Source organism: Ornithodoros turicata, chromosome 1 (assembly GCF_037126465.1).
Source record: "Ornithodoros turicata isolate Travis chromosome 1, ASM3712646v1, whole genome shotgun sequence".
Lineage (NCBI taxonomy): Eukaryota > Metazoa > Arthropoda > Arachnida > Ixodida > Argasidae > Ornithodoros > Ornithodoros turicata.
The window spans coordinates 4,585,415-4,608,014 of NC_088201.1; the positions used below are offsets into that span (position 1 = coordinate 4,585,415).

Consider the following 22,600-nt stretch of genomic DNA (forward strand, 5'->3'; position numbering starts at 1 on the left):
ATTAGCGCACGTTTCTTAAGATTTAACAGCTTCAAAGAGTGTAAACGCATTAAATAGCTATAACTATTGAAATTATAAAAAAAAACCGAAACCAAACCGAAACCAGAACTTGAGCTAACGCACAAGTTTTCAAAAGCAGGAGGGCGCGCGGGTCACTTGCAGCGAAATGGCTCGTATGTAGTGGTTAGACGGTTTTGTTTCGTCGTGGTTTTGTTAACCGTTATGAGCCGCGTGTATTTTGTCCTGTGTGTCACCGTCACCTCTATCATCATATGGTTACCCAATACAATGAGTAAGTTGTCCTGATTGTCATAGCGTGGGCCGCGCGCTACGTACCGCGCAACCGGGTTGCGCGCTAACATTGATCTAGGTGGTGATGACTGGGGATTCGGGTGTTCTGACATCTCCCACCGCCTCAAATTCTGTCATTACATAGAGTTTCAGTTGAACTTAGGTAGTGTATTACGATGTGCGATGCCGTCCAAGGCAGGACCCCTCACCCCCTCCAAAGAAAAATCATAGATCTGCAGGGCCAGTGATTGTGATGGACACAGCCGTTCCCTGTTGAACAAGTTTATCTGGGATATCAATGCTGTAAAAGCTGTCCCCGTCACCTGGTCCCCGCCGTTGCATAAGATGGTGAATATTTCATAGCAGTGCGGCGTCTACATTGACATGTCTAAAAAAAAATACTAGAAACTTCCTCTTGGACTTGTATTTATTGCAGTTTATATTAACGGTCATTCTTGAGGCACGTGCAGAGGATGACCGTTGCTGTCACCTGCTCCCCTCTTTTCCGAGTTGCTTTTTTTTTTATATATATTTGTCTCTTACTTTATATCAAGTTGGCTGTGAAGTGCAGCCCTTGGAAGGCTGCCAGGATATTCATTGGAGCGAATAAAGGACCGCCCCGTGGTAACCCCCCCTGCGATTGTGCGGCGAGCGTGGCGAGCGTATGAAGCGCGGTACTTCCTGCGATTCCGATTGATGCTCCGATTTCGTCATACTCGGATTGCAGATAGGCATTTGTTCAGAACAGACGATTGTTCTGATGAGTTTTGCCCTGGAAAGTGCAGTACAGCAGACGACAAAGTTGCACAGTGCAGGAAAAACTTTTAAATACTGTTGTTGGTTGTTTTGACCATTTCTCTGAATATCTATAGGCTTTCAAAGTGAGTTTTGACAGCAAAGCACACAATAAAATGCCATGGTTTTGCAAGGGACACAAAAGGATGCCACACTTTGTATGTGATTCTTTTCCTTCTCAAACGTTGTGGCAAAAAATGGGAGGAAGGAAGACATCCTGCCCCATTGAGTGAGGCACAGGTGGGAGACTTCACTTGGTGGTGTCCATGCCAAAATTATACGAAAAGGACCACCAGTGATGCTTCAGCCCTTTTTGCAATGCCCGTGGGTCTATTAAAACTCGAGGTAGACAAGCACTCAAGCTCCACACCCAGGAGGGCCGTAACCTCACCTTTTTCTGATTTCATTGTGGAAGCTTATAGTCAATTCCATAATTTTCCGAAACCACTTTCCTGAGTCTTAGTTGAGCGAGTGGAATACCCCTCCAAAATTTTTCGTTTTAGGCTGGAGTGTGTTGCACTCGAGCTACTAAATAAGCTTGGCTTCTGAGAAGCAACAGTTCCAGCGCAGGCGAGCATGAGACACCATTTTGGTCGGCCATTTGGGATGCATACCAACCCCTCCTTCCTGCTGTCCACAGTTGGTTGACGGTGCTAACGAGGAAAGAAAAGAAAAAGATGCCATTTTGTTTCAGCTCCATACCAATGCTATCCCCAGTTGAGGATCAAAGACAAGCAAACATGATGCTCCCTGTCACAAGCGTGTGTGATTGTCACGCGATAATTCATGTATTGTCCACGAGAGCGTCCCGACAAGGTTAAGTTATCCACCTTGGTGTCTAACTTCTCGCAACAGAAAGCCACGTTTCAGAGCGCACTTCATAGATGGCATCGTGAGCACGGAAACAAAATGGCTCTCCTGCTCGCCCATGGAACTCAGTGTCGCTACCCCGAAGCGGAGATTTAGTGACTCCACGATGCGTGAGGAACAGCGGGTGTTCCTGCACAGAAATAGAGCTCTTTAATCTGAGAAATCTTTGAAATCTTCGAGAGAGCCCGTAAGAGAATGAGTGAAGTTGGCCTCGCACTACGCTCCCCAAGTCATGGCAGCATATAGCGGGCTGCACGTTCAGTGTCACTTTACTGCACACGAAGCCTTTTCCAAGGCTGTATTTGGAACTCATTTACTGCCTCTGGAGCAAAACTGGCTATACTCTTGACAGCAGGGACGAATAACGGCGCGAGCAGAAAACAAGTTCCGAGTCAATACTCTAGAGTGCTCACAGAAGGTTTGTATCATATTTTTCTGCACTGACATTCCTCAGCACACGTCTGCCTCTCGATCTGCTCTCGTCTTTCAGGCTAGTCTGCACTGAAACTGCATGCAGGAAGGCCTTGACAGAGACCCTCTTACAGCATTAAGTGGGGCTCTGCATGTCATTTATTTATTTATTTATTTGTATTTTTCTGGTGCCCATGAATGGCCAGAGAGCCTCCCTAATGGTGCACCATACAAACAGTCAATACAATCAAACAATTTGACTGCTCCTTTAGGTGAAGAGACCGGTAGATCCATTAGTAAGGGCCAACTTAGGTACACTTAGCAACCGGAGGGATACTTCGACGCATGTTAAAAGTGCATGTTGAGTACAGGTAACGCTTACGGTAGTACTAAATGTTCCAACGGCAGCTTCGGTACGCATCCTGGGAAGGCACATGGTCTTGCGCGGAGAGTCTATCTGGCTCAACTGTACGGCAGAGAGTATCAACCAAGTGTGGTGGTACAAGGACAACATCCTCTTCTACACGTTTGAGCGTGGGGCCGAGCCGTCGACGCACGTCTTCAGTGTGCCAGGAGTCTATGTGGATGTGAGTTTTCCCCAAGTGTCTCTCATTGCGTCCTCTGAGGGCACACTTGTACCTTAGCAAACAAAGTCAAGGGAAGGTAGCGTGCTGCTGCTGTACACGGATAGGCAGACCGAAGGCACATTCCTGTGCGACATAGCCGCAGCTCCGGGTCACCTGCCTCAGCGGGCTCACCTGCACTTGCAGGTGGTAGGTAAGTAGTCCGCATAGACCCGTGCTTTTTGAGGCTCTCGTGTGCGTGCGGCTTTGGCTTAGGACTGTACCAGGGACCTTGAGACCAGCGATGAGTGGATCTGATCCGTACCTCCAAGGTCATGCTAGGGTCAGGTCAAGGTCAGGTCAAGGTGAGGTCATCCTAAGGTTAAGGGTGGGGTCGAATGCCAGCACCTCCGGCTGTGCTCTCCAACGTTTTCTGTGCGTGGTTCCAGCAGACTTTCCAGACATCTGTACACTATTCATAGCATTATAGTTGTAACACGAAAAAAAAGAAAAAGAAAAAAAGCGTCACTCGGAGATACTCGGAGGAATAGAACGAATTGGGACGTGTCTTACCATTTAGGTTACCACGATTACACGTCTCAAGGCCCACAACGTTCGATAAAGACATTTTGTTTGCTCGAAAACTTGGAAGCACCGAGAGACATGTTTCGCTAACCGATTCCCGACAGCATTAGCACGCTCTCGCGGGCAGTCTACTATGTAACGTTCCGTCTGGCCCATGTAAGAAGCGCAACGGGATAGTGGAATGTGACATACCTCTCTTTTTTTGGCGAGGCATATGTATTTTTCGAATGACTCACAATGCAATGAACGACTCACAATGCAAATCACTGTTCACCACTTCTGACTGGTTCAACACTTGAACTAGAAAAATTTGACATAGTGCAAGTTTGAAAATTAAGTGAGAGTGGACACTTAATGGAAATAGAAATTTGCTCTGGTGGATCAGTTGATAACGTGCGCTGGTCTCGAGGTCCTGAGTTGGAACCAAGGAGGTTAAAACAGAGCTTGATCACACAGCCCGGAGACAACCGTCATTCCAAATGATAACATTCTGTCTCCTGATTCGCTGAAAATGAGATGGAACCACCTATTTTGGACACTGCTTAATGTGTCCAAAATAGGCGGATCCATCCCATTTTCGATGAATCAGTAGAGAGAACGATGCCATTTCGGGGTGATGGTTGACCAGGAGTGTGTTACGTTGTCAAGTTCGGTTTTAACATTGTACCAGCTTGACTGCATGGTCTTAGACACGTCATCCACCAGAAGGGACATTAAAGGAGCAGTGAAAGCCTCCTCCCTCAAAATTTTAGGGTTTGAGAGAGGCACACCCTCTAGAAACTGCTCAGCTCTTTCAGATAGTTTATAAGTAAATGAATGATGTGAGAGCATGACGTCAGGCAGCGCCATCTATACTGAACAAATTTTCGCCGCGAAATAAGACCTCGCAGTTGAAACGAGACAAGCGAGTTGAAGCAGGGTAATAGTTGGTGAAAGTGCGTACTAAAGTAAAAACTGCGCAGCAAAGGGACGTGGTGGAGCGATGACAAAAAATGAGGCCGCAGAGGTTGGACGAATTCCACGTGTAATCTTAACAGGCAAGGAATTGTTTCTCCCGCTTAGTTAAAAGGAAAGTGATGGCACACGTATGCGTGCGTTGCTGTGCAAGCTTACGCGGAATGCCTCCAGAATTTCACGGACAGTTTTATCGGAACTCTCGCCGATTACTCTTAGTATCTTTGAACCCCGACGAACAAGAACAGTCCCTGCTATGCACGAGTGTCCATTGGTGGAGTGTGATATAGGAGTGGTTTACTCCATACTGTTGGATTGTGGTAGTTTTTATATTGGCCAGTCTGGCCGCTGCCTCGATGTTAGACTCCTCGTGCACGCGTCGTCTATAGGATGCACTCCTTCTTGCCATCTGCCAGTACATTGCAGGGACTGTTCTTGTTCGCCGGGTTTCTAAGATGCTAGGATAATCGGCGAGAGTTCCAACAAAACTGTCCGTGAAATTCTGGAGGCATTCCACGTAAGTTTGCGCGGCAACACGTGCATAAGTGTGCCATCACTTTCCTTAACTAAACCGGAGAAACAATTCCTTGCCTGTCAAGATTACACGCGGAATTTGTCCAACCTCTGCGGCCTCGTTTTTTTTTTGTTATCGCTCCGCGTGCTAGCTACTGTTTTGTCATTGGTTGTTGGCCTTGTGTAATGTATATATTGTCTTTACCCATTAAACTTCCGCTAGTTGCGAGCGTGCAGGTCTATCTGTCGTTTACTGTCTTATGCCGCTTGTCCGCGTCCTTTTGCTGCACACTTTACTTTCGTACGTTACCAGTGAACAGGCACTGAAGGCACTCAACAATGTCTCTATGCTGGTGCTACATCACGGTTAGTTTTTGAGGAAGTCTCTGTAAATGAAATAGCGCTCTGACGAGGCCCCTTTCAGGGAGAATATTGTGCGTGGTGACTCCTGGTAGAGTGCTTGATGAGCGAAGCACGGTTCCGACCGTCATTTCATTGCTCCTTTAATGTGCAGTGCCGATATTGCAGCTCATGTTGGAGAGCCCTTAGATGGGAAAAAAATTCATCCATCTTAGCATCGTTGATGATCGCATCCAGACCGCTGTAGCCTTGTTGTCTCATGACGCTACAGATTAGCAGTGTCAGGTATTTGCACAGCTTTGTCTTCAACGTGGAATGCTAGGAATGTGTCTGCTGTGACATCCTCACATGTCTCCTGTCTGACAGCTAACAGAATGTGAGTGCAGTCTCTCGCTTATTTGCATCCAAGCAGTCGTATCTGGACATCTGAGTACGCTTCGGCTTGCGCATGCCACTCTTGCAAGATGAGCTTGAGGTCATAGTGACGTGCAACGCTTGGTACGACGTTGGGATGGACGTCCTTATTGGGAACTTGCATGTTTTATAGCATTGAGATGCATTTCTGTGGCAGCATCCTGTGCCATTCTATGTGACTGACCGGCAAAATGTTCTGGCGGATATAAGAAGTATTACGAGTATGTTTGTTAAGGGTGGAATCACTATAGCTCACAATTTTGTACAAGTCGCTGCAGTTACGAGGAAGTGATTGCGCTATGAAAGAGCACTGTTAACATCTTTTTTTTAAACTTTCCCGCTGCAGTTGGTCGGTTTTTCTTGTATGCCTTTCTCTTTCGTCAGCGGGGTTTAATTGGACAGAAACGTTGAACAGTTTGTTTGTCAATGTCCAGGAAATAAAAATTTGCATGTAGTACTGAAGATTGTGGTAGTGGTAATGAACATGAACATCATGTTGAGACATGCTTTGCAGTCCTGCGCTTTGTAAGTGAACCCGTTTCGACAATTTGTACCAAGATGCACGTAATAAAACTGTGAGGAGCTTTGAATGTCTTTCGTCTCGGATTTTTTGCCCGCGTAAATGAACACGTTGGCTTGTGGTGTGTCTTCCCTGTCCTTACTTTATAGCTGCTAAAGAGGTTGTAACACTTTGCTCCACATCACAGGTTGTAGGTCTAAGTCTAGTAGGGTTACATCACCTGTGAGGAATTGCAGAGATGGGCAACATCCACATGAAAGAGCTTTCGTTGCATCTGCTAAGTAAATGCAAAATCGCCACTGTACTTCTATGCGCTTTAAATCTGAGGAGGGAGCTCATGTTCCAATAAACATACCAAGGTGTACTATTGAGAGATTGATAAATATAGAGATAACTGTAGCTCTCGAAGAAGACTGCAGAACAGCTGGCTGCACACTCATTTTCTTGTTGTTTCGATTTTATTTGTGATTGATTATCTGTGGAAATTGATTATTTGTAACTCATTGAAATCTGTCCTGGGACGATGGTGTGCCTTTTGAAACCAGGTTTGTCCCTTTTGGGTTGGGAGGGCATCTCCGATATGTGCATGCCCATATTCGTGCTTTCTAACACGCATACTTTCTAATTGTCACTAATGGAGTCCAAGTTGGCCCGCATTATGTTTGGCTCACTCGGCGGCTTTTCACCCTTGATATATTAAGCATGACGTACGAACTGTGTGGAGAGCTTTGCGTGCCTTTTTACTTTGCTGTCCGAATTAACCTTGAGTGGAAGAAATTAATGTAAAGTTGCAAACACCTCGGTTGGCCACCCTAGCTTTGTGACATGCATCTGCGCTAATGGGTTGGCTCCTATTTTTTTTGCTAGTTTTGGTGATAAATTATTGCTTTGGAAGCTTCAGATTTGTTGGACAATTTTTTGCATTTCTGTGGCATTTTTTGCTGCGTTTGGTGAACTTGTCTTTAAAGTGGGTACAAAGGCTGAATCCAACGCCAGAGACATTTTTGTCTCAGCATTGTACATTCTATAACATTGGGAAAAAAAGAGAAAAATGCAGAAAGTAGGATATTGCAGGTACTGAGTGTTGCTTGAGATACGCCAGCATGCTTCGCAGGTAGCAAAACGTTCAAAGGTTCATTTCAAATATTGTATCCGCTAAAGCCTGAACGTGTCGCCTAGTGCCATGTCTTCTATTGCCGATGGAAGGGTGAAAAAAAATTACGTACTCGCAGCAGGTGGCGTACAGTGTTTTGCACGAATGAAAAAAAGATTTCTTTGGTATTGTAGTCGGCATCATATTGGACAAGAAAGAACGGCGCGTCGCTCATACGTCATGATTCCTGAAGACATGCACGTCCTAAAATTTCGGTACGGAGGTGTCCATTCTCTCACCAAGCGCGAGAGATGAACAGTGCCTTCGTAACCACTTTAAATCATTGGCAAGTGGCACCGAAAGCACTCTAAACAACTTGTCATCTCGGACATTTGATGTTCAATGCGATTAGTAAACCCATTTTTCAGCTACAAGGTGGAAAAAAAGAAGTCCCACAGTTTCTGCCTGCAATGTTTTTGCTTGCTCGCTTTTTCGTTTTTCCCACGGAACATGTTTTTAATAGGGTGTTTAGCATCACTCAATTAATCCACGAGGCTGTTCAAGAGACCACTCATCAGAAAGTGTGACCTTACACGTCCTGCCAAAGAGGTCACCGTTAGTCCAAGTAATTGATGAATGACCAAATTACTTCTCCTTCTGTATCAGCAAAAGGATGCGACCTTTCTATTTATGGCTAAACATTTCAATTGAAGAATGTCGGTCGATAAAAAGGCACCAGCGATGGGATTCCTGGTCAGTGATGCTACCTGCTACTACACGATCATGCTAGCTGCACCCTCTCATCAATGTACCAAGCCATGCTAGGAAACACAGGGACACCATCAACACATCCTCTCTTACATTCACGCAGACAAACACATTTGTAGCAGACAGGCAGCATCTCATGTAACGTCATCGTAGCTGAGGCAGTGAAAGACAACACTTAAGGCTCAACACTACATTTCCCAATGTGGGACCACCACCTGGACTATGTCCACTAGGAGCTGGCAACATCTTCCACCTTGTATCTGAAAAAAAAACAAAAAAAAACAAGGCGTCATCACATATTAATGCTTGCCATCTCAATTTGCACGATATTACAGTGGCAAACCCTCGCGGCCCTGTCATAGAGGGTATGCAAGCACAGTATCACATGGGCCAGGAGATACGTGCCAGCTGCAGCAGCGGGCCATCCAAACCCCTGCCTAGGCTTTACTGGCTTATCAACGGCAAGCAGGTAAGTTACGTTTCACCGGCTTCCTGTCGGGTGGCACAAGAAGGGACGCACATACGCACGTAATACGCTACATAGGCATTCTGAGAAAAATGTAAGACGTAGTGGAGACAGTACGCGCATTGATTTAAAAGTTCTCTACGTAAAATTAATGATCCCATCGATGGAAGTTGAAGGACCCATCGAAGGATCCATCAGGTCATAGCGCCTGATTTCTCCCTGAATTCTCGCGCGTAAATAGCACCTGATTTTTCCCTCCCAAACCTGGAAAATTGTAAAGCCCCAAAACGCGGAACCCCATGTATGCGCAACAACAAATAGGTGCCCTTTCAAGAGGACAGTAAGATGATTCGCAGAAAAGGGAAGAGGAAACCCTAGGCATTGGATGTTTTCCAAGTAAACCTGGGTAAAACTGCCCCTCCGTGTCAAATACGTAGTATCACTAATACTGTACCCTGTTCAACGACTCCAATATCAGGGTTCCCTTAGGCAAAGATGGAGAAAGCCTGCATTATAATTAGGGCCTGACTTTTTCGGGTTTTATTTTTGGCCAAATTCGGGGGGTAAATATCGGGTGATATTTTTCATTTGAAAATTCGGGTGTATTCGGGTTAAATCCCGTTACGGCATGTTCTGTCGTCAGGAATTCGGGTGTATTCGGGTGATCTTTTTGTTTAATAAAAATTTGTCTTAACATGGAACTAATGTTTAGCAATGTTATCAAACCTTATCTTAATGCATGCTTATGAGTGTGCCACGCGACCCGGATGTTTTCGGGTAGATTCGGGTTAAACCCGAATTTTACAGATTTCGTTCGGGGGGTAAATATCGGGCGGATACGGGTTTAACCCTAAAAAGTCAGGCCCTAATTATAATGGATGCTTCGCACGTTGATAAACGAAAGGGTTTTGCACGATGGATGGCAATCTTGGCACGAAAGGAAACAAATCCCACCAAACAATCATCGGGGCATGGCTTCTTTTGCTCAGCTCTCGGTTACTGGAACATATATAAATCCAAATTGCCGTTAAATTTTAACGGTATCCTTTCTTTCTTTTTTTCCTTCTTTTTTTGGTAAATTCGAAAACCCAAAATTATACTGGCCAGAACCAGAACCATACTTGGCCCAGAAGAAGAACAGTCTCTGTTCGAAATATCGGCGGCTGCTGTCCTGAGGCAACGCCCTTCCTACATCTCTACCGGTTCGCTGGATTTCTACCCATCTACAGAACCACACTCATTTGTTATGCCCTGCCTGATTATGCTTGTCTGAATGATCCCGTCTTAAAATGTAATGTACGGAGGAAATGTCTTTTTACAGCCGGATGCAGACGTGTCGCAGGGAGTGGCGCTGACACGAAATTCGCAAGAATTGGAAACTGGCACAATCAACATAACACTGAAGGCAGACAAAGCAAACTTCATCAACGGCGTCATGAACCTGACGTGTGTAATGCATATTCGAGGCCTCCCCGAAATGGAAAGAAAGTCCTCCGTGAGGATGATTACTTTGGGCTATGCCTCGGGTATGGCGACTTTCATTTTTTTCTCTGTAGAGCACAACGATATGTTAAAGAATATATTTGTCCCAGATTTTTTGGCAGGTAATTTACGAGCAGGGTCAGCCAGACTCTCGGTTCCCACAGTCGTCGTCCATGGTCAGGGGTTTTGGTTGAACTGCACTGCCGAAGGGGCTCACACCTTTGTTTGGCACAAGGACAACCAGCCGTTCTATCGGGACACCCCGGGCGCCCAGCGTCCCACACTGCACCAAAGCCCGCAGGGTGTTCACGTTAACGTGAGTATGTTGACGCTGTGTGTTGTCTCCCAGTGCAAAAGGGCTGCTTATTCTCCTGCCCGACGACCCGCAGAAATGAATCTGTTTTTGTTTGGCGTTCAGTGGCAGACGTTGCTAACAATGTGTCCATGTCTGTGTATGCACGCGAGCAACATCCTCACGGAAGATTCTAGTGGAAGAAAAAGCAAAAACACTCATAGAGACGAAGGCCCGTCCCATGTTATGTGAGCATTCACACGGTGTGGAATATCGGGAGTGGCGTACAGCGTACTTAGCAGACGACACTTTGCGGACGACGCCGTCAGCGTCTCTCCTGTCGTCTGCTACGGAATATCTTGTGACTGTGTTGCAGGATATTCCCCACGGTTAGCAGTGTAGGTAAACACTGGACATTGAGCACTCGCGCTTAGTCGCGGGGTGGCGTACAGCATACTTAGCAGACGACACTTTGCAGACGATGCCGTCAGCGTCTCTCCTGTCGTCTGCTACGGAATATCTTGTGACTGTGTTGCAGGATATTCCCCACAGTTAGCAGTGTAGGTAAACACTGGACATTGAGCACTCGCGCTTAGTCGCGGGGTGGCGTACAGCATACTTAGCAGACGACACTTTGCAGACGACGCCGTCAGCGTCTCTCCTGTCGTCTGCTACGGAATATCTTGTGGCTGTGTTGCAGGATATTCCCCACGGTTAGCAGTGTAGGTAAACACTGGACATTGAGCACTCGCGCTTAGTCGCAGGGTGGCGTACAGCATACTTAGCAGACGACACTTTGCAGACGACGCCGTCAGCGTCTCTCCTGTCGTCTGCTACGGAATATCTTGTGACTGTGTTGCAGGATACTCCCCACGATTAGCAGTGTAGGTGAACACTGGATGTTGAGTGCTCGCGCTCAGAAGGCTACGACATTTCTCGACTCCTCCGCTACCGCGGGGAATGTCGCTCGTGTGAATACACAGTGTTTGACCATCAAAATATGTATTGCGGTTAATGTTTATGCATAAATATTTTCTCCGTACCTGCTGGGCAGCCTTTTTGGACCCAAATGGACAATTTGATGCTTTTCAGACATAGTGATTTTGGCTTCCTTTGTTCTGCTGCTATGCTTATTCTGTGAACTGCTTCTGCATTCAAATTAGTCAACTCGAAATGTACTATGCACGCTTGCATTGAACACAGTCGAGTTAAGTGAGAAACCAAATTCACCCACTGAAATTAGCGCAAGTAGCAATGGCAGACACGATAGCTCTCCAAGTTAATTTCATTTAAGCAACGTATTCATCTCTTTTCTAAACATTTTCGATGCGTAGCTCACCAGCGGAAAAATTAGTCACCCGGCAAGTGTACCGTATTTCCTGAGATAAAGTACAGTAGTTCTGCTCCATAAAAAATACCCCTGGGATGGCAGACATCAAAAGTTTTGTCAGTTATATATGGAGTACTCAAAAATTTTTCAGCTTCCAGACCTGTTTCAGTAAATGAAAACTTAAAAACCACTCTCCTCTCTAAGTTGCCAATACCATATCATGCCATTTTTCTGAGCTTTCTGAGAACCACAGTGCCTCTGAAATAAACTCTAGAAGGCATTTTTGCTAAAACTGAAACAAGAAAGTTGCATGCTATGCTTTGAAATCATAAAAGTGCAACAAAGTAAATATCGTAGGAACCAAAATAGCGTTTAATGCGGGCGATTTGGTTAATTCCAACACCATTCATTGCACGGGAGGGTCCATTGAGCTGACTTAAGAGGGAATAGAGTTTCTAGATCGCAGGTTCACACCAAGTGTGAGCGCCCCCACGTAGTCTGACCTTGATGGAATTGACTCTTGACCTCGTTGTGTTCTCTTATCCTCGCTACCCTTGGTTAACCTCGTTCTCTACCCCTGTACGTTTTGCTGTGCATTAAACTCTTATTAACCTCTCTTTAAAGTATCTTTAAACTCTGTTGAAACCCTCTCATTAAACCACTCTCCTTAACCCCGTTACCCCGGATGGCCTCGTTGCGTTCTCATATCCTCGTTGCCCTTTATTAACCTCCTAGCTACGCTTTGTTAGCCTCATTTTCTCCCCCTGTATGTTTGGTGCGTATTAAACTATACTCTTTGCTGGATCGTGAGTCTGTCGTGTGTCCTTCTCGTCCCATCTTTTCGTTTCCCTCAAACTCGAGGCAATGTTACCGTCATTGAAATGAATCATTTGGTAGAAGGCGGTTGTGTGTATGTGTATCATGTTCTTGACCCCTCCCGCAATCATGAATAGTATTGTAGGAACGTTCGAACTACTACAAAACTATGGAAACTCTCGCGCACACGAGGCTTAGCAGACCATATACAGACCATTACAAATGTTAAGACTGCAGAGGTTTTTCAATTTTCGCAATTTATCGATGAACGCAGAGAAAAATAAGATGAGTCTGCCATTCTCAAAATGCCACAGGTGAGCCAGCGACAGTGACCAGAATAAGCACCCAGCATTGAAAAGGAAGCAAACTGTAACCACAACGAGACAGTAACTCTTACGGTTTTCCATGCAGCATACCATTTCACACGGAGGTCATGTCTACATGGATACTTCTGACCTTGATACCGAAGGCATTTATATGTGTAAAGTGATATTGGGTGAAGTTCGCACCAGACAACTCGAAAAAAAGGTTCAAGTATACGGTAAGCGTAATATTTTTTGGGGCGCTGAATGGAGCTGTGGTATACGCTTATCTCCAGTTTCCACTTATCGACGCCTAACATATCACTTGCGGGCGGTGGGTGCAGACGTCCGTCGTCGTGAGAGAAGCATAGGGCCAAATTTGATGTGCCAAACTTTCTCCACAGTGCGTGCGAGAGCTTGCGAGACTTCTCCGTCAAGGAAATGGCGTTGCCCAAAACCACACCTTTTTTTCTGCTAATTTTCGCCCCTGTCATTGCCGATACCCTGGCGTTTGAACCGTTAAGAGCATTAAAAGTAGGAAGCACAAGCATCGAAACAAGACGAGCTGCATGCACTATAGACGCACTCATTTTAAGGCAAAGTAACCAACGAACTATCCCACCGTAACACAAAGCAGCAAACTGAAGAAACATGCTCTCTCTATCTCTCGGCATCACCGCTCGCGCTGTGACATCGTGTTGGATGTCACCATTTTTGCAATAAGGCGTTACTTATGGAGATTGTGTTACTCTTGTGTACATAATATTTAAAGCCTGAAGTTTTAGGGTTTAACCCGTTTCTTCCCCGAATTTGCACCCCGAATCGAAGGTTCCCATCGGAAGGAGGCAATAATGTAGGAAGGCAAAAATCGGGTAGGCTAACGTGCGCTCTAAATTCGCGCGAATTCGGGGAGAAATCTGGCTCAGTTACTCAAACTAACTGTACGGGTTTGGTACAAACTGTGATCTAACTGCATTTGCTGCCAAACAAGTTAGTGTGCGTTCCTACAGACATCTCAGTGAGGGCAATTTGCCGAGTGAAAAAACGGGTTAAACCCTAAAACTTCAGGCTCTAATCACGAGTCATTCCGAAACTGGGCATGCAGCCTTTGACTTGCGTCATCCAAAACAACGGGCACTTGTGGGTCAGAAGGACCACTCGCTCAACCTCAGGCACACATAACATCCACGTAGAGTGTTTGCCTCCTATCTGCGCGAAAAAATCTCGGTGATTGTCTTGCGAATTGTCTTACTAACGAGGAGAATGTAGATGGGGAGGGAACGGTTCCCAAGCAAAATGGCCATATGTCATTTTGCGTGTCATATTACTACCGAGGATGCCGAGGATATTACCGCAAGAGGATGTCATATTACCGAGGTTAGACTGTAAGTAGGGCCTGAATTTTTAGGGTTAAACCCGTATCCGCCCGATATTTACCCCCCGAACAAAATCTGTAAAATTCGGGTTTAACCCGAATCTACCCGAAAACAACCGGGTCGCGTGGCACACTCATAAGCGTGCGTTAAAATACAGTTTGATAACATTGCTAAACATTAGTTCCATGTTAAGGCAAATTTTTGTTAAACAAAAAAAAATCACACGAATACACCCAAATTCCTGACGACAGAATATGCCGTAACGGGATTTAACCCGAATACACCCAAATTTTCAAATGAAAAATATCACCCGATATTTACCCCCCGAATTTGGCTAAAAATAAAACCCGAAAAAGTCAGGCCCTAACTGTAAGGTACCTCGTAAGACTGAGGAGGAGCTAGAACGACTGCCCTGCCAGGGCACTGGCCGTCGTCTCACGGCGCCGTGACATATGTTGATGCTCCGCTCAGGAATCAAGACTCGTGAAGAACTAGAACTTTATATAGCATCTGTTCCATGGTTCCCACTGGTCCCTGAAAACCCTTGATTTTGCATCTTTTTCTACTCTCGTGGAGCTGTTAGTGCAAGTTCTGCTTATCCGGAGTCAGAACTATAGGCGTTAGCACTCGTTGCAGTATGAATCAGCAGCAGAAACCAGCCATGAAGAGAAATGGAACGGCGCTTCGCATTGTATTGATCAACCTTCCTTTCTGTCCTGTCATCTTTAGCACTCAGGAGTCGCCAGTCACATTTGCGAACGGACCACTATTGTGCATTCCCCATGGATTCTCTTTTGGCATACCCGTAGCTTATATAAATATTTTTGTGAAATGTTGAAGCCCCGATCATAAGCCGCGTTTTACAATATCAGAGGCGAAAAGATGGCTGAGCCTTAAAGGTCCTTGAAGGTGCTATTGTCTTTGAAAGGACTGCAACCTAGGGGTGTGGATGGGCTCATGAGCGTACATTTGCCTGTGTTTGCTGACGTTTCAGTGCTGCCAGAAGGTCCTCCTACGCTTGAAAATGTGAATCCCATCTACAAGATGGGCGATATAGTGAAAGCCAAATGCAGAAGTGGGCCATCAAAACCAGCAGCCATCCTCACGTGGTACGTGGACGGCGTTAAGGTAAGATCGTCGGCTGGGAATTGCTGGGCATTTTTAGAAACGTCGTAGTCAATTATTATCACTTCATAGACATGTTGTACTCGTGTAAAAGTGACATTTTAGCTGTAGCGAAAGACAAAGGGATGTACCAAAGTGCAAAGTTGGGGTAGTTGGTGTGACATTAGCCACGCCGGGGTTGTGAAGTCCAGCATAAGAGGCCTTTCGTAAAATGTGACACATCTTTGGTTTATAAAATCCCTTTGACCTGCGGCAAGTACTATATAGGGCAGACTGGAAGGTGTCTTAATGTTAGGTTACTTGAACATGCGGCTGCACTAAAAAACACGCCCAGTGGTCACCTTGCACTACATGTAAGGGATTGCGGTTGTACACCGTTATTTGACCGCACGTGCACGCTTGCCAAGCATCCCAATCAGACAGTGAGGGAGATACACGAGGCCTTCAACATTTTTCAGCATGGTCCCGATTGTGTTAGCTCCCCTTCAATAGCCTTGTCTTCTGCGGAATGTGGTTATCTAAATGACAGTCGCACAGATCGTGATATCGCCGTTTGAGTGTGCTAACCCTGCTGTCATTGCTGTTGACGTCATCATATCTTGTAGTTCTGATGTTTTTTTGTTCCTTGCATTAAATTTCGTCAGTTGAGAGTAAGCTGTTTCTGTTGTCGTGTCTCCTACTTTGTCCGACGTCCCCCTTGGCAGCCTAAACTAGTAATAACAAAGGGATGGTTTGACCGGTGTCAGGAACTGATCTTTCATGGATCAGGCAAACCTGTCAGATTTGTTTGATTTGTGACTTTCAGAATACTAGGCAAGGGGGTGAACAATCCTCGGAAATTCTGGTTTGATTTTAAGGAAAGTCAGATCTGTCTATAATAGTGGTAACTTGGAAAGTGTTTGAAAAAAAAGAAACAGTGAAAATGTACAAAATTTCATTGCAAACAATGTAGCAGACAATTCAGCTAAAAGGCAATGGAGAAGACACCCGAAAAGTTGTTTTCTCACCTTGATACCTGGAAAGGGGGACAAAGCACTCAGAAAGGTCACAATGTAGCTATCCACATTTCCATTTTCAGGTGACCTCACTGTTAACTTTTTGCTGTCGTCTGCTACCCCATTTACATAACAAGTTTGCATACTCATGGATGAAATGTTTTCATTGCTCTCTGTTTTAACAGAACTGTTGAGGCTCTTGAATTCTCTCTCTGTAGACTTGTAGGAGTGTCAATAGCATGTTATTAGTCGGCACGGGGACCCTGAACACTGCTATCTTTTTCACAATAGCGCTCAATATTTATTGAGATACTTGCAGGTGGAAAATGAAAATGTGTCCCTGGACCAAACTCCCGCAGACGAAAGCAGAACCTTCGAAAGTTTTAGCACACTGACCATGCTGCTTGAGCCCAGTATAATGACAAATGGCTCGCAACTGCTCATCAGCTGTACTGCTCAGATCGGAACAATTTATGCGGAAACATCCGAACAGCGGCTCACTGTCTTGCAGCCGCAGGAATGGGCACTGTATTACGGTATGATATATGTACTGCTTTTCTTAGGCCCGATTCATTTTCAAAATTTCCGAGGTATAGTTGTAAGTTCTGCACAGTCATTGGGGATGGGAATCCATACCAGTGAAACCTGAATAATGTCATGAATACGTAGCACAAAAGATCCATCTTTTTGTAAAATCTTATCATAATCTTTCAACTTAATCGTTTTACTTGAGTCGTTCAACTTGAATCATCTTACTGTTCCTTTGAAGAATAACATGACTGATTTAGACACACAAGTGACACTTAAGAGCACACTTTGGCAAACCCAGTTTTGAACGGAAAGTTGCCGCTTAGAATCGCGGTAAAAATGCGGTGCATAGAACCCTTGTATACAAAGCAGATTTCTCGTTTTGCACCTTCTCAAGGATAGCGCTGCATTTATACTAGCATACCAGACCGTGCGAATGAACGTTTAATTACGTTGACTGCATCCGAACTCACCCAATAACAACGTGAAGCTCATTTTAACATTGTTTCTCTTTCTAGCTGGTAATTCAAGCAAATCTGTTCTCCCGAATTATTCGCTGTGCGTCGGCATTTTGTTGACTTTGTACAGCGTACTCAGCAAAAGCGACGGCAGCTTCCATCGGCACTGATGACTGGTTGTGTACGTGATATACAAAGCCAGGGTGGCTTTTGTGCATCACAAGTGGTTGAAGGTTTGTGTGTGTGTGTGTGTTGTGTGCTATGGCATTTTCCTAAGCAAGGAATTTGAAGCCAATCGTTAGGACAAGGTTGTGAAAAAGGTCTCCACACCCTTCAGTATTCTGTTTGTGTGGCAGAGTGCTCATTTTTCGTTTTCATCATTAATTAACCTTCGTTACACTTCACCCCATTTTCATGAAGACCGCTCTCCAAACTCTCTTCCCGGGGAAGAGAAAAAAAAAGGACTTGCAAGGAACGAGCAGTGTTTGCTGTTATCGATGTGAAGAAATGGGGGGGGTCCCTGCTTTTCTCTTATTGGCCTACGTGCACACGTTAAGAAGTGAAAGTTCCGACGAGCTCGTAAAACAAAACCAACATACATACACGTGTATACTGGGCATTTTTTAAAATCCTTTACAGTAACTCAACTGCAAGATCAACATCTGTGCTTTTCTCATATCTTTTTCGTATAAAATCTGTAAAGGATTAAAAAAAAAAAAAAAAGAAAAACACCCTGTATACACTCATCACACATACAGCAAAAATAAGCTGGGGCTATCTGACTGCACATGAAATACAATCCCAGCTGTGGACAGCCGTTTCATCTTTTTGGGCAGCTTGTCGCCACAGTGCAGGAAAGTGACATGCTTTAGGGTCACCTAATACTGTTTCACGCATTTTGGCCACATTTCTTTCATTTTCGGCATACGTTTTCATGGTGCATGACGCTCAGCGCCATGGCTTCCTGGTGGTCATTTTGATCACCGATGTTGTTTGTAGCTCAAAGCATTCGATATATTCACGAGCTTGCTTCCACACTTCTGTTTTATTCATGGTGAAAGGACTTGTTTTGTTTGTTGCCGTGAGAACAAGCTTGTTTCCTTTCTTTTATTCCTATCGTTTTTATCTGTTGCATCCGTCACGTTTTATTTATTTGCATTTTTGTGAGGTCACAAGTCAGCCCTGAAATACTGGCACTGCCACAAGTGAGTTATCTAGAATGTGCTTTCAGTTCTGCTCATCTAGTGTCAAAACATTCCCACATTTAAAAAAAAAAACTTGATTTTTTAAAAAATGTCAATGCAAAAGTTTACCAGGCTGTGGAATGTTGAAGATGTGCATATATATATAAAATATAAAGAAGACTGGTGTGCAACCTTACGCTGTGTGTGCGAAAACTGGTTGCGACTAGAGATTTTTTTTTTTTTTTGGCAACGTGAAGTGCAGCAAAGTTCAGTTGGTCGTGTCAGTTACAATGCCTAGTTTAATTTTTTTAATTTAATTTTTAATTTTTTTAGTTTAATCTAGTTTAATTTTCCTGTTGTCACATACTGTTTCTGTGGACTCGACAAGCAATCGTATCCACTAGTGGCAATGTTATGGGTAGCCTTTACTGTGCTAGCATTGTCAATGATTCATCTGGTTCTTTAATGAATTCTTTATTCGTGGGTCGATCGTAGACGAGGTAAGGCCGGAATTAAGAGGGCTTGTGGAGCAGACAGACTGTGCAGTAAAACCTGTTTGAACAATGAACTGTTTTTTCTTTTTTCCTAGATAACTCAGCTTAGCTGTTAGAACAATCAAGCACCCATGTTCGCACACTCGTTGTTACAAGCAGACCCCCATCAAACTGTTCAATGAAGTTACAGGACAAAATGCTGTGCCAGCCAAACTGGGCTAAGCAGAATGGAAGGCATGCTCAGTAGCACCCTTGAAGCAGTGGTTGAACCAGAATACCCCCCCCCCCCCCCCAAAAAAAAAACACCTTTTTCTCTGTACTACTGTTACAACTTAACTGTTCCACCAATTTTTTGGAACACCTCCCCAAGCTTGCGGTTCCGGGTTAAACTACTGCCTTGAAGACGTTTATTGAGATTGCCGGTACAACGTGTACTGTCTTGTAATGTTTGAAAAGGGCCGGAGAAAACAACAAATCTGCAACTTTTTTTTTTTTTTAAGTTTCCTGTTAGCACCGTGTACAGATGGAGTGGGAGATGGGGGGAATCTGCAACCACCACTCTGTCATTCTCGAGAGTTGTTCTGTGAGTTTTGGCTTGTGACAAACCCGTGTAATGGTCCTCGTGATTTTTGTTAGATGTGGTTTCGATGTTCTGTGCAATGTCCACGAGTTATGTGATGCACCAACTTTCTTTTTTGCTACCTGTCACAGCTGTTTTAAGAATGTAAAAACTGGCAAACGTTCCGGCTAGCTCCTTTCCAACAATGTCACCGTCTTCTCCAGCCCACAGCAGCAAGATTTTCAAAAACATGTGCAGGGATATGCAATTTGTAAATTTTTATTTTGTTACTCGTTGAATAAAGGGAGCCCCGACTGGCTTAATAACTATCGCTCTTTAATTACGTGACTAATTGCGAGAGTTGTGGCTGACAGTTTATTGGTAGGGAGTGACTTTTTCGGGTTAAACCCGATTTCTCCCCGAATTCCAGTCACTATAAAATCCTCGAGTGACGTTTCCACTGAAGACGAACAAAGGTCGCCACATGTAACACATGTAAGAATGGGTCACTTACGTTCCCAGCAATACACCCGTGTGTGTCAATACTGTCTATGCCTTCGGGGATTACCGCTGGAAGGTCACGATCCCGCAAAAAAACAAAAATAAAAAAGAGAGTAGGAAATGACTTAACACCACAAGGCACAATTACTTCAACCCCCGCATACTCCCGTTTTTGGCCGCTGTGGATTGTGCAACAGATGACATGGTAGGGGTCCAATTCCTGCCACTGGTACTTAATGACCTTTTTGTCAACTGCCATTCTCGGAAACGCTTGCAAACCGGACGCTAGTGAAGCTGATGCGTTGTGTTTGTCCCAATTGTTGATTCAGCCTCTGCAATTTAAGTTACTAAACGGCATGCGCCCTTGTACAAGAATGATGACCATAAGCTGACCTCGAGCACGCGAGAGGGGTCTATAATCTGCGCACCCTCCAGGAACGAGTCAACTCCTTCAAAGAGCTCATAAGTGAAGACAGACTGATCAATGAAGCAGCTGAGCAATGCTAAGTTGCTCCTTTGACAAATATCACCAGACGCTACGTCTGGTGAGCAACTTTTAGCTGGCATCCATGTCTGGGTTACCAACTCATCTACCAAGGCCAGCACCTCGCTTTGTACGCAGCCACTGCTGTATGCTCCCGTTGGGCTTCTGGGTTTGAACGCTGGGCTCGGTGCCACAATAGAAGATGCTTAGACACGCCGTCTGCCATGAGGGATGTTCAACATGGGGCGCAGAAATTTTAGCACACGTTAATTAAGGAATACTAGAGTGGGGAGATTAATTCACGATGTAAAGCCTAAACTTATTACCTATTTCGTCCGTTTAAAATATTGACAATTCAACGCAAAGCACTTCCTTCTACCTATTGTCACCAGGTGGCTGGATTTTCCTTACATCAAGTGTCAGAAGTTGAATTTTTGTGATGAGCTCATGAGACAAACAGTACGGCCCTTTATTGGTTCTTGTCCTAGCATGGAAGACCCTGTCTTGCGGCAATACTGTCATCAATACATCATTCACTGCAGGTGCTAATGCAATGCACACAATCACAGATGCAGAAGCTAGCAGTACAACACAATTGAAATAGGTAGAATACTACTAGCACCAAACTGAAATGCTATTACATCCATAGTACACTTAAAAAAAAAAAAAAAAACTTCTGCTGGATGATGATCGTCAGTAGAATGGCAAGGATTGTCTCACCAATTTGGTGCCGATTGATTAATTCAGGGTTATACGTCAACATCAGTTTCACCATTTGTGACGAGGGCCATTCAATCGAAACATTTCAGAGGTATTCAACTCCACGGAATGCATTATGCTGCTCAGACACATGGAATAGCACATCTGATCAGGTGAAACAGTCGTTACAAAACACCACGAAATCATTTTTGGCAGGGGGTTTCAGAGAAACCTGGGAAGTGGTAAAAAAAAGTATCTGACGACGACAACTTTGTCTAAATAGCACAAGGAGGAACGGCTTTCCAAGGTATTCTATAATTAGGGTTCCACATTTTCAGCATTTATTCCTGGGGAGATGTGGCGGGCGTTTTTCGGCATTAATATGTTTGGTCAAATTTGGATATTTGGCATTTCAAAACATCTTCACGAAAAACAGATGCCGAAAAATTGGCAGCTTTTATCACTAAGGGGAGTTATACGGGGGCGACTCATGAAAGGGGGGCAGCTTAGTAGGAGGACATTCAGAACGCAAAGAATGTCCTTTCCTTTGTAGGAGGGTTCCGCATAAACTTGAATCCCCTTAACCCACCGATAAAAGTGTTACAGGGGGCAGTGGGGGGTTCCCCAAAACATTATACAGTCAACCCTCGATTTATGAACACCCTCGGTTCCCCGAAAAATCGTTCATAAATCGAGGGATTCATAAATCGAAAATTCCGTTAACGGAGTACTATCGAGCAAATGGAGCAGTATTTCCGAGTTGGGATTGGTTTATAATGCCATATATTGTGTAATTTTGCTTTTGACCATGCCTTCTGCTGTATCAATCTCACAAAGAACAGACTTAGCGCATTCACACTCTGTTTATTATGCAATACTAAATTGTTTAATTTTGCTTTGGACCATGCCTTCCGCTGTGTCAATCTTGGAAAGATGAGATGTCACCACATTCGCACTGGACTGCTCTCTGATTTCCTTCGGGATTTTTAACCTCCGTTTATTAATCTCCGGGTGACAGCGACCACCTTATTCATCAACTGAGGTCAGGAACACTGGGTCGCACCTTGTGCGACCCCGGCAAACCCGTTTGTTGTTCGGATTTCGAGGGGTCAAGAACCGAGGGAGCAATACCTGGAAAACGTTTTGTCCGTTCAGGAGTCATTCATACACTCTTAAAAATTAACTTCACCGCATAGCACGCTCCTAGCCAACCACCATTTTGAATGATATCGTTATCTGCCCCGATTTGTTGAAAACGGGGGGCGGACGCCTTTTTGTGACAATTATGAACAGCATAAGTGTCATAAAAAAGGCGTACGCCTCCCGTTTTCAACAAATCGGGGCAGATAACGATATCATTCGAGATGGTGGT

The 22,600-nt window shown here is 44.7% G+C and overlaps 1 protein-coding gene across 1 annotated transcript; it reads left to right on the forward strand.

The window, feature by feature from the left end:
• The first annotated feature begins 151 nt into the window (after positions 1-151).
• LOC135377351 (uncharacterized) lies at positions 152-18,713 on the forward strand. The gene is made up of 10 exons (XM_064609709.1): positions 152-292; positions 2,776-2,954; positions 3,012-3,144; positions 8,473-8,606; positions 9,925-10,129; positions 10,196-10,401; positions 12,935-13,064; positions 15,196-15,329; positions 16,641-16,857; positions 17,368-18,713. Exons 1-10 carry the CDS (start codon positions 223-225, stop codon positions 17,475-17,477), a joined length of 1,518 nt encoding a protein of 505 aa, XP_064465779.1. The 5' UTR covers positions 152-222; the 3' UTR covers positions 17,478-18,713.
• The last annotated feature ends 3,887 nt before the right edge of the window (positions 18,714-22,600 follow it).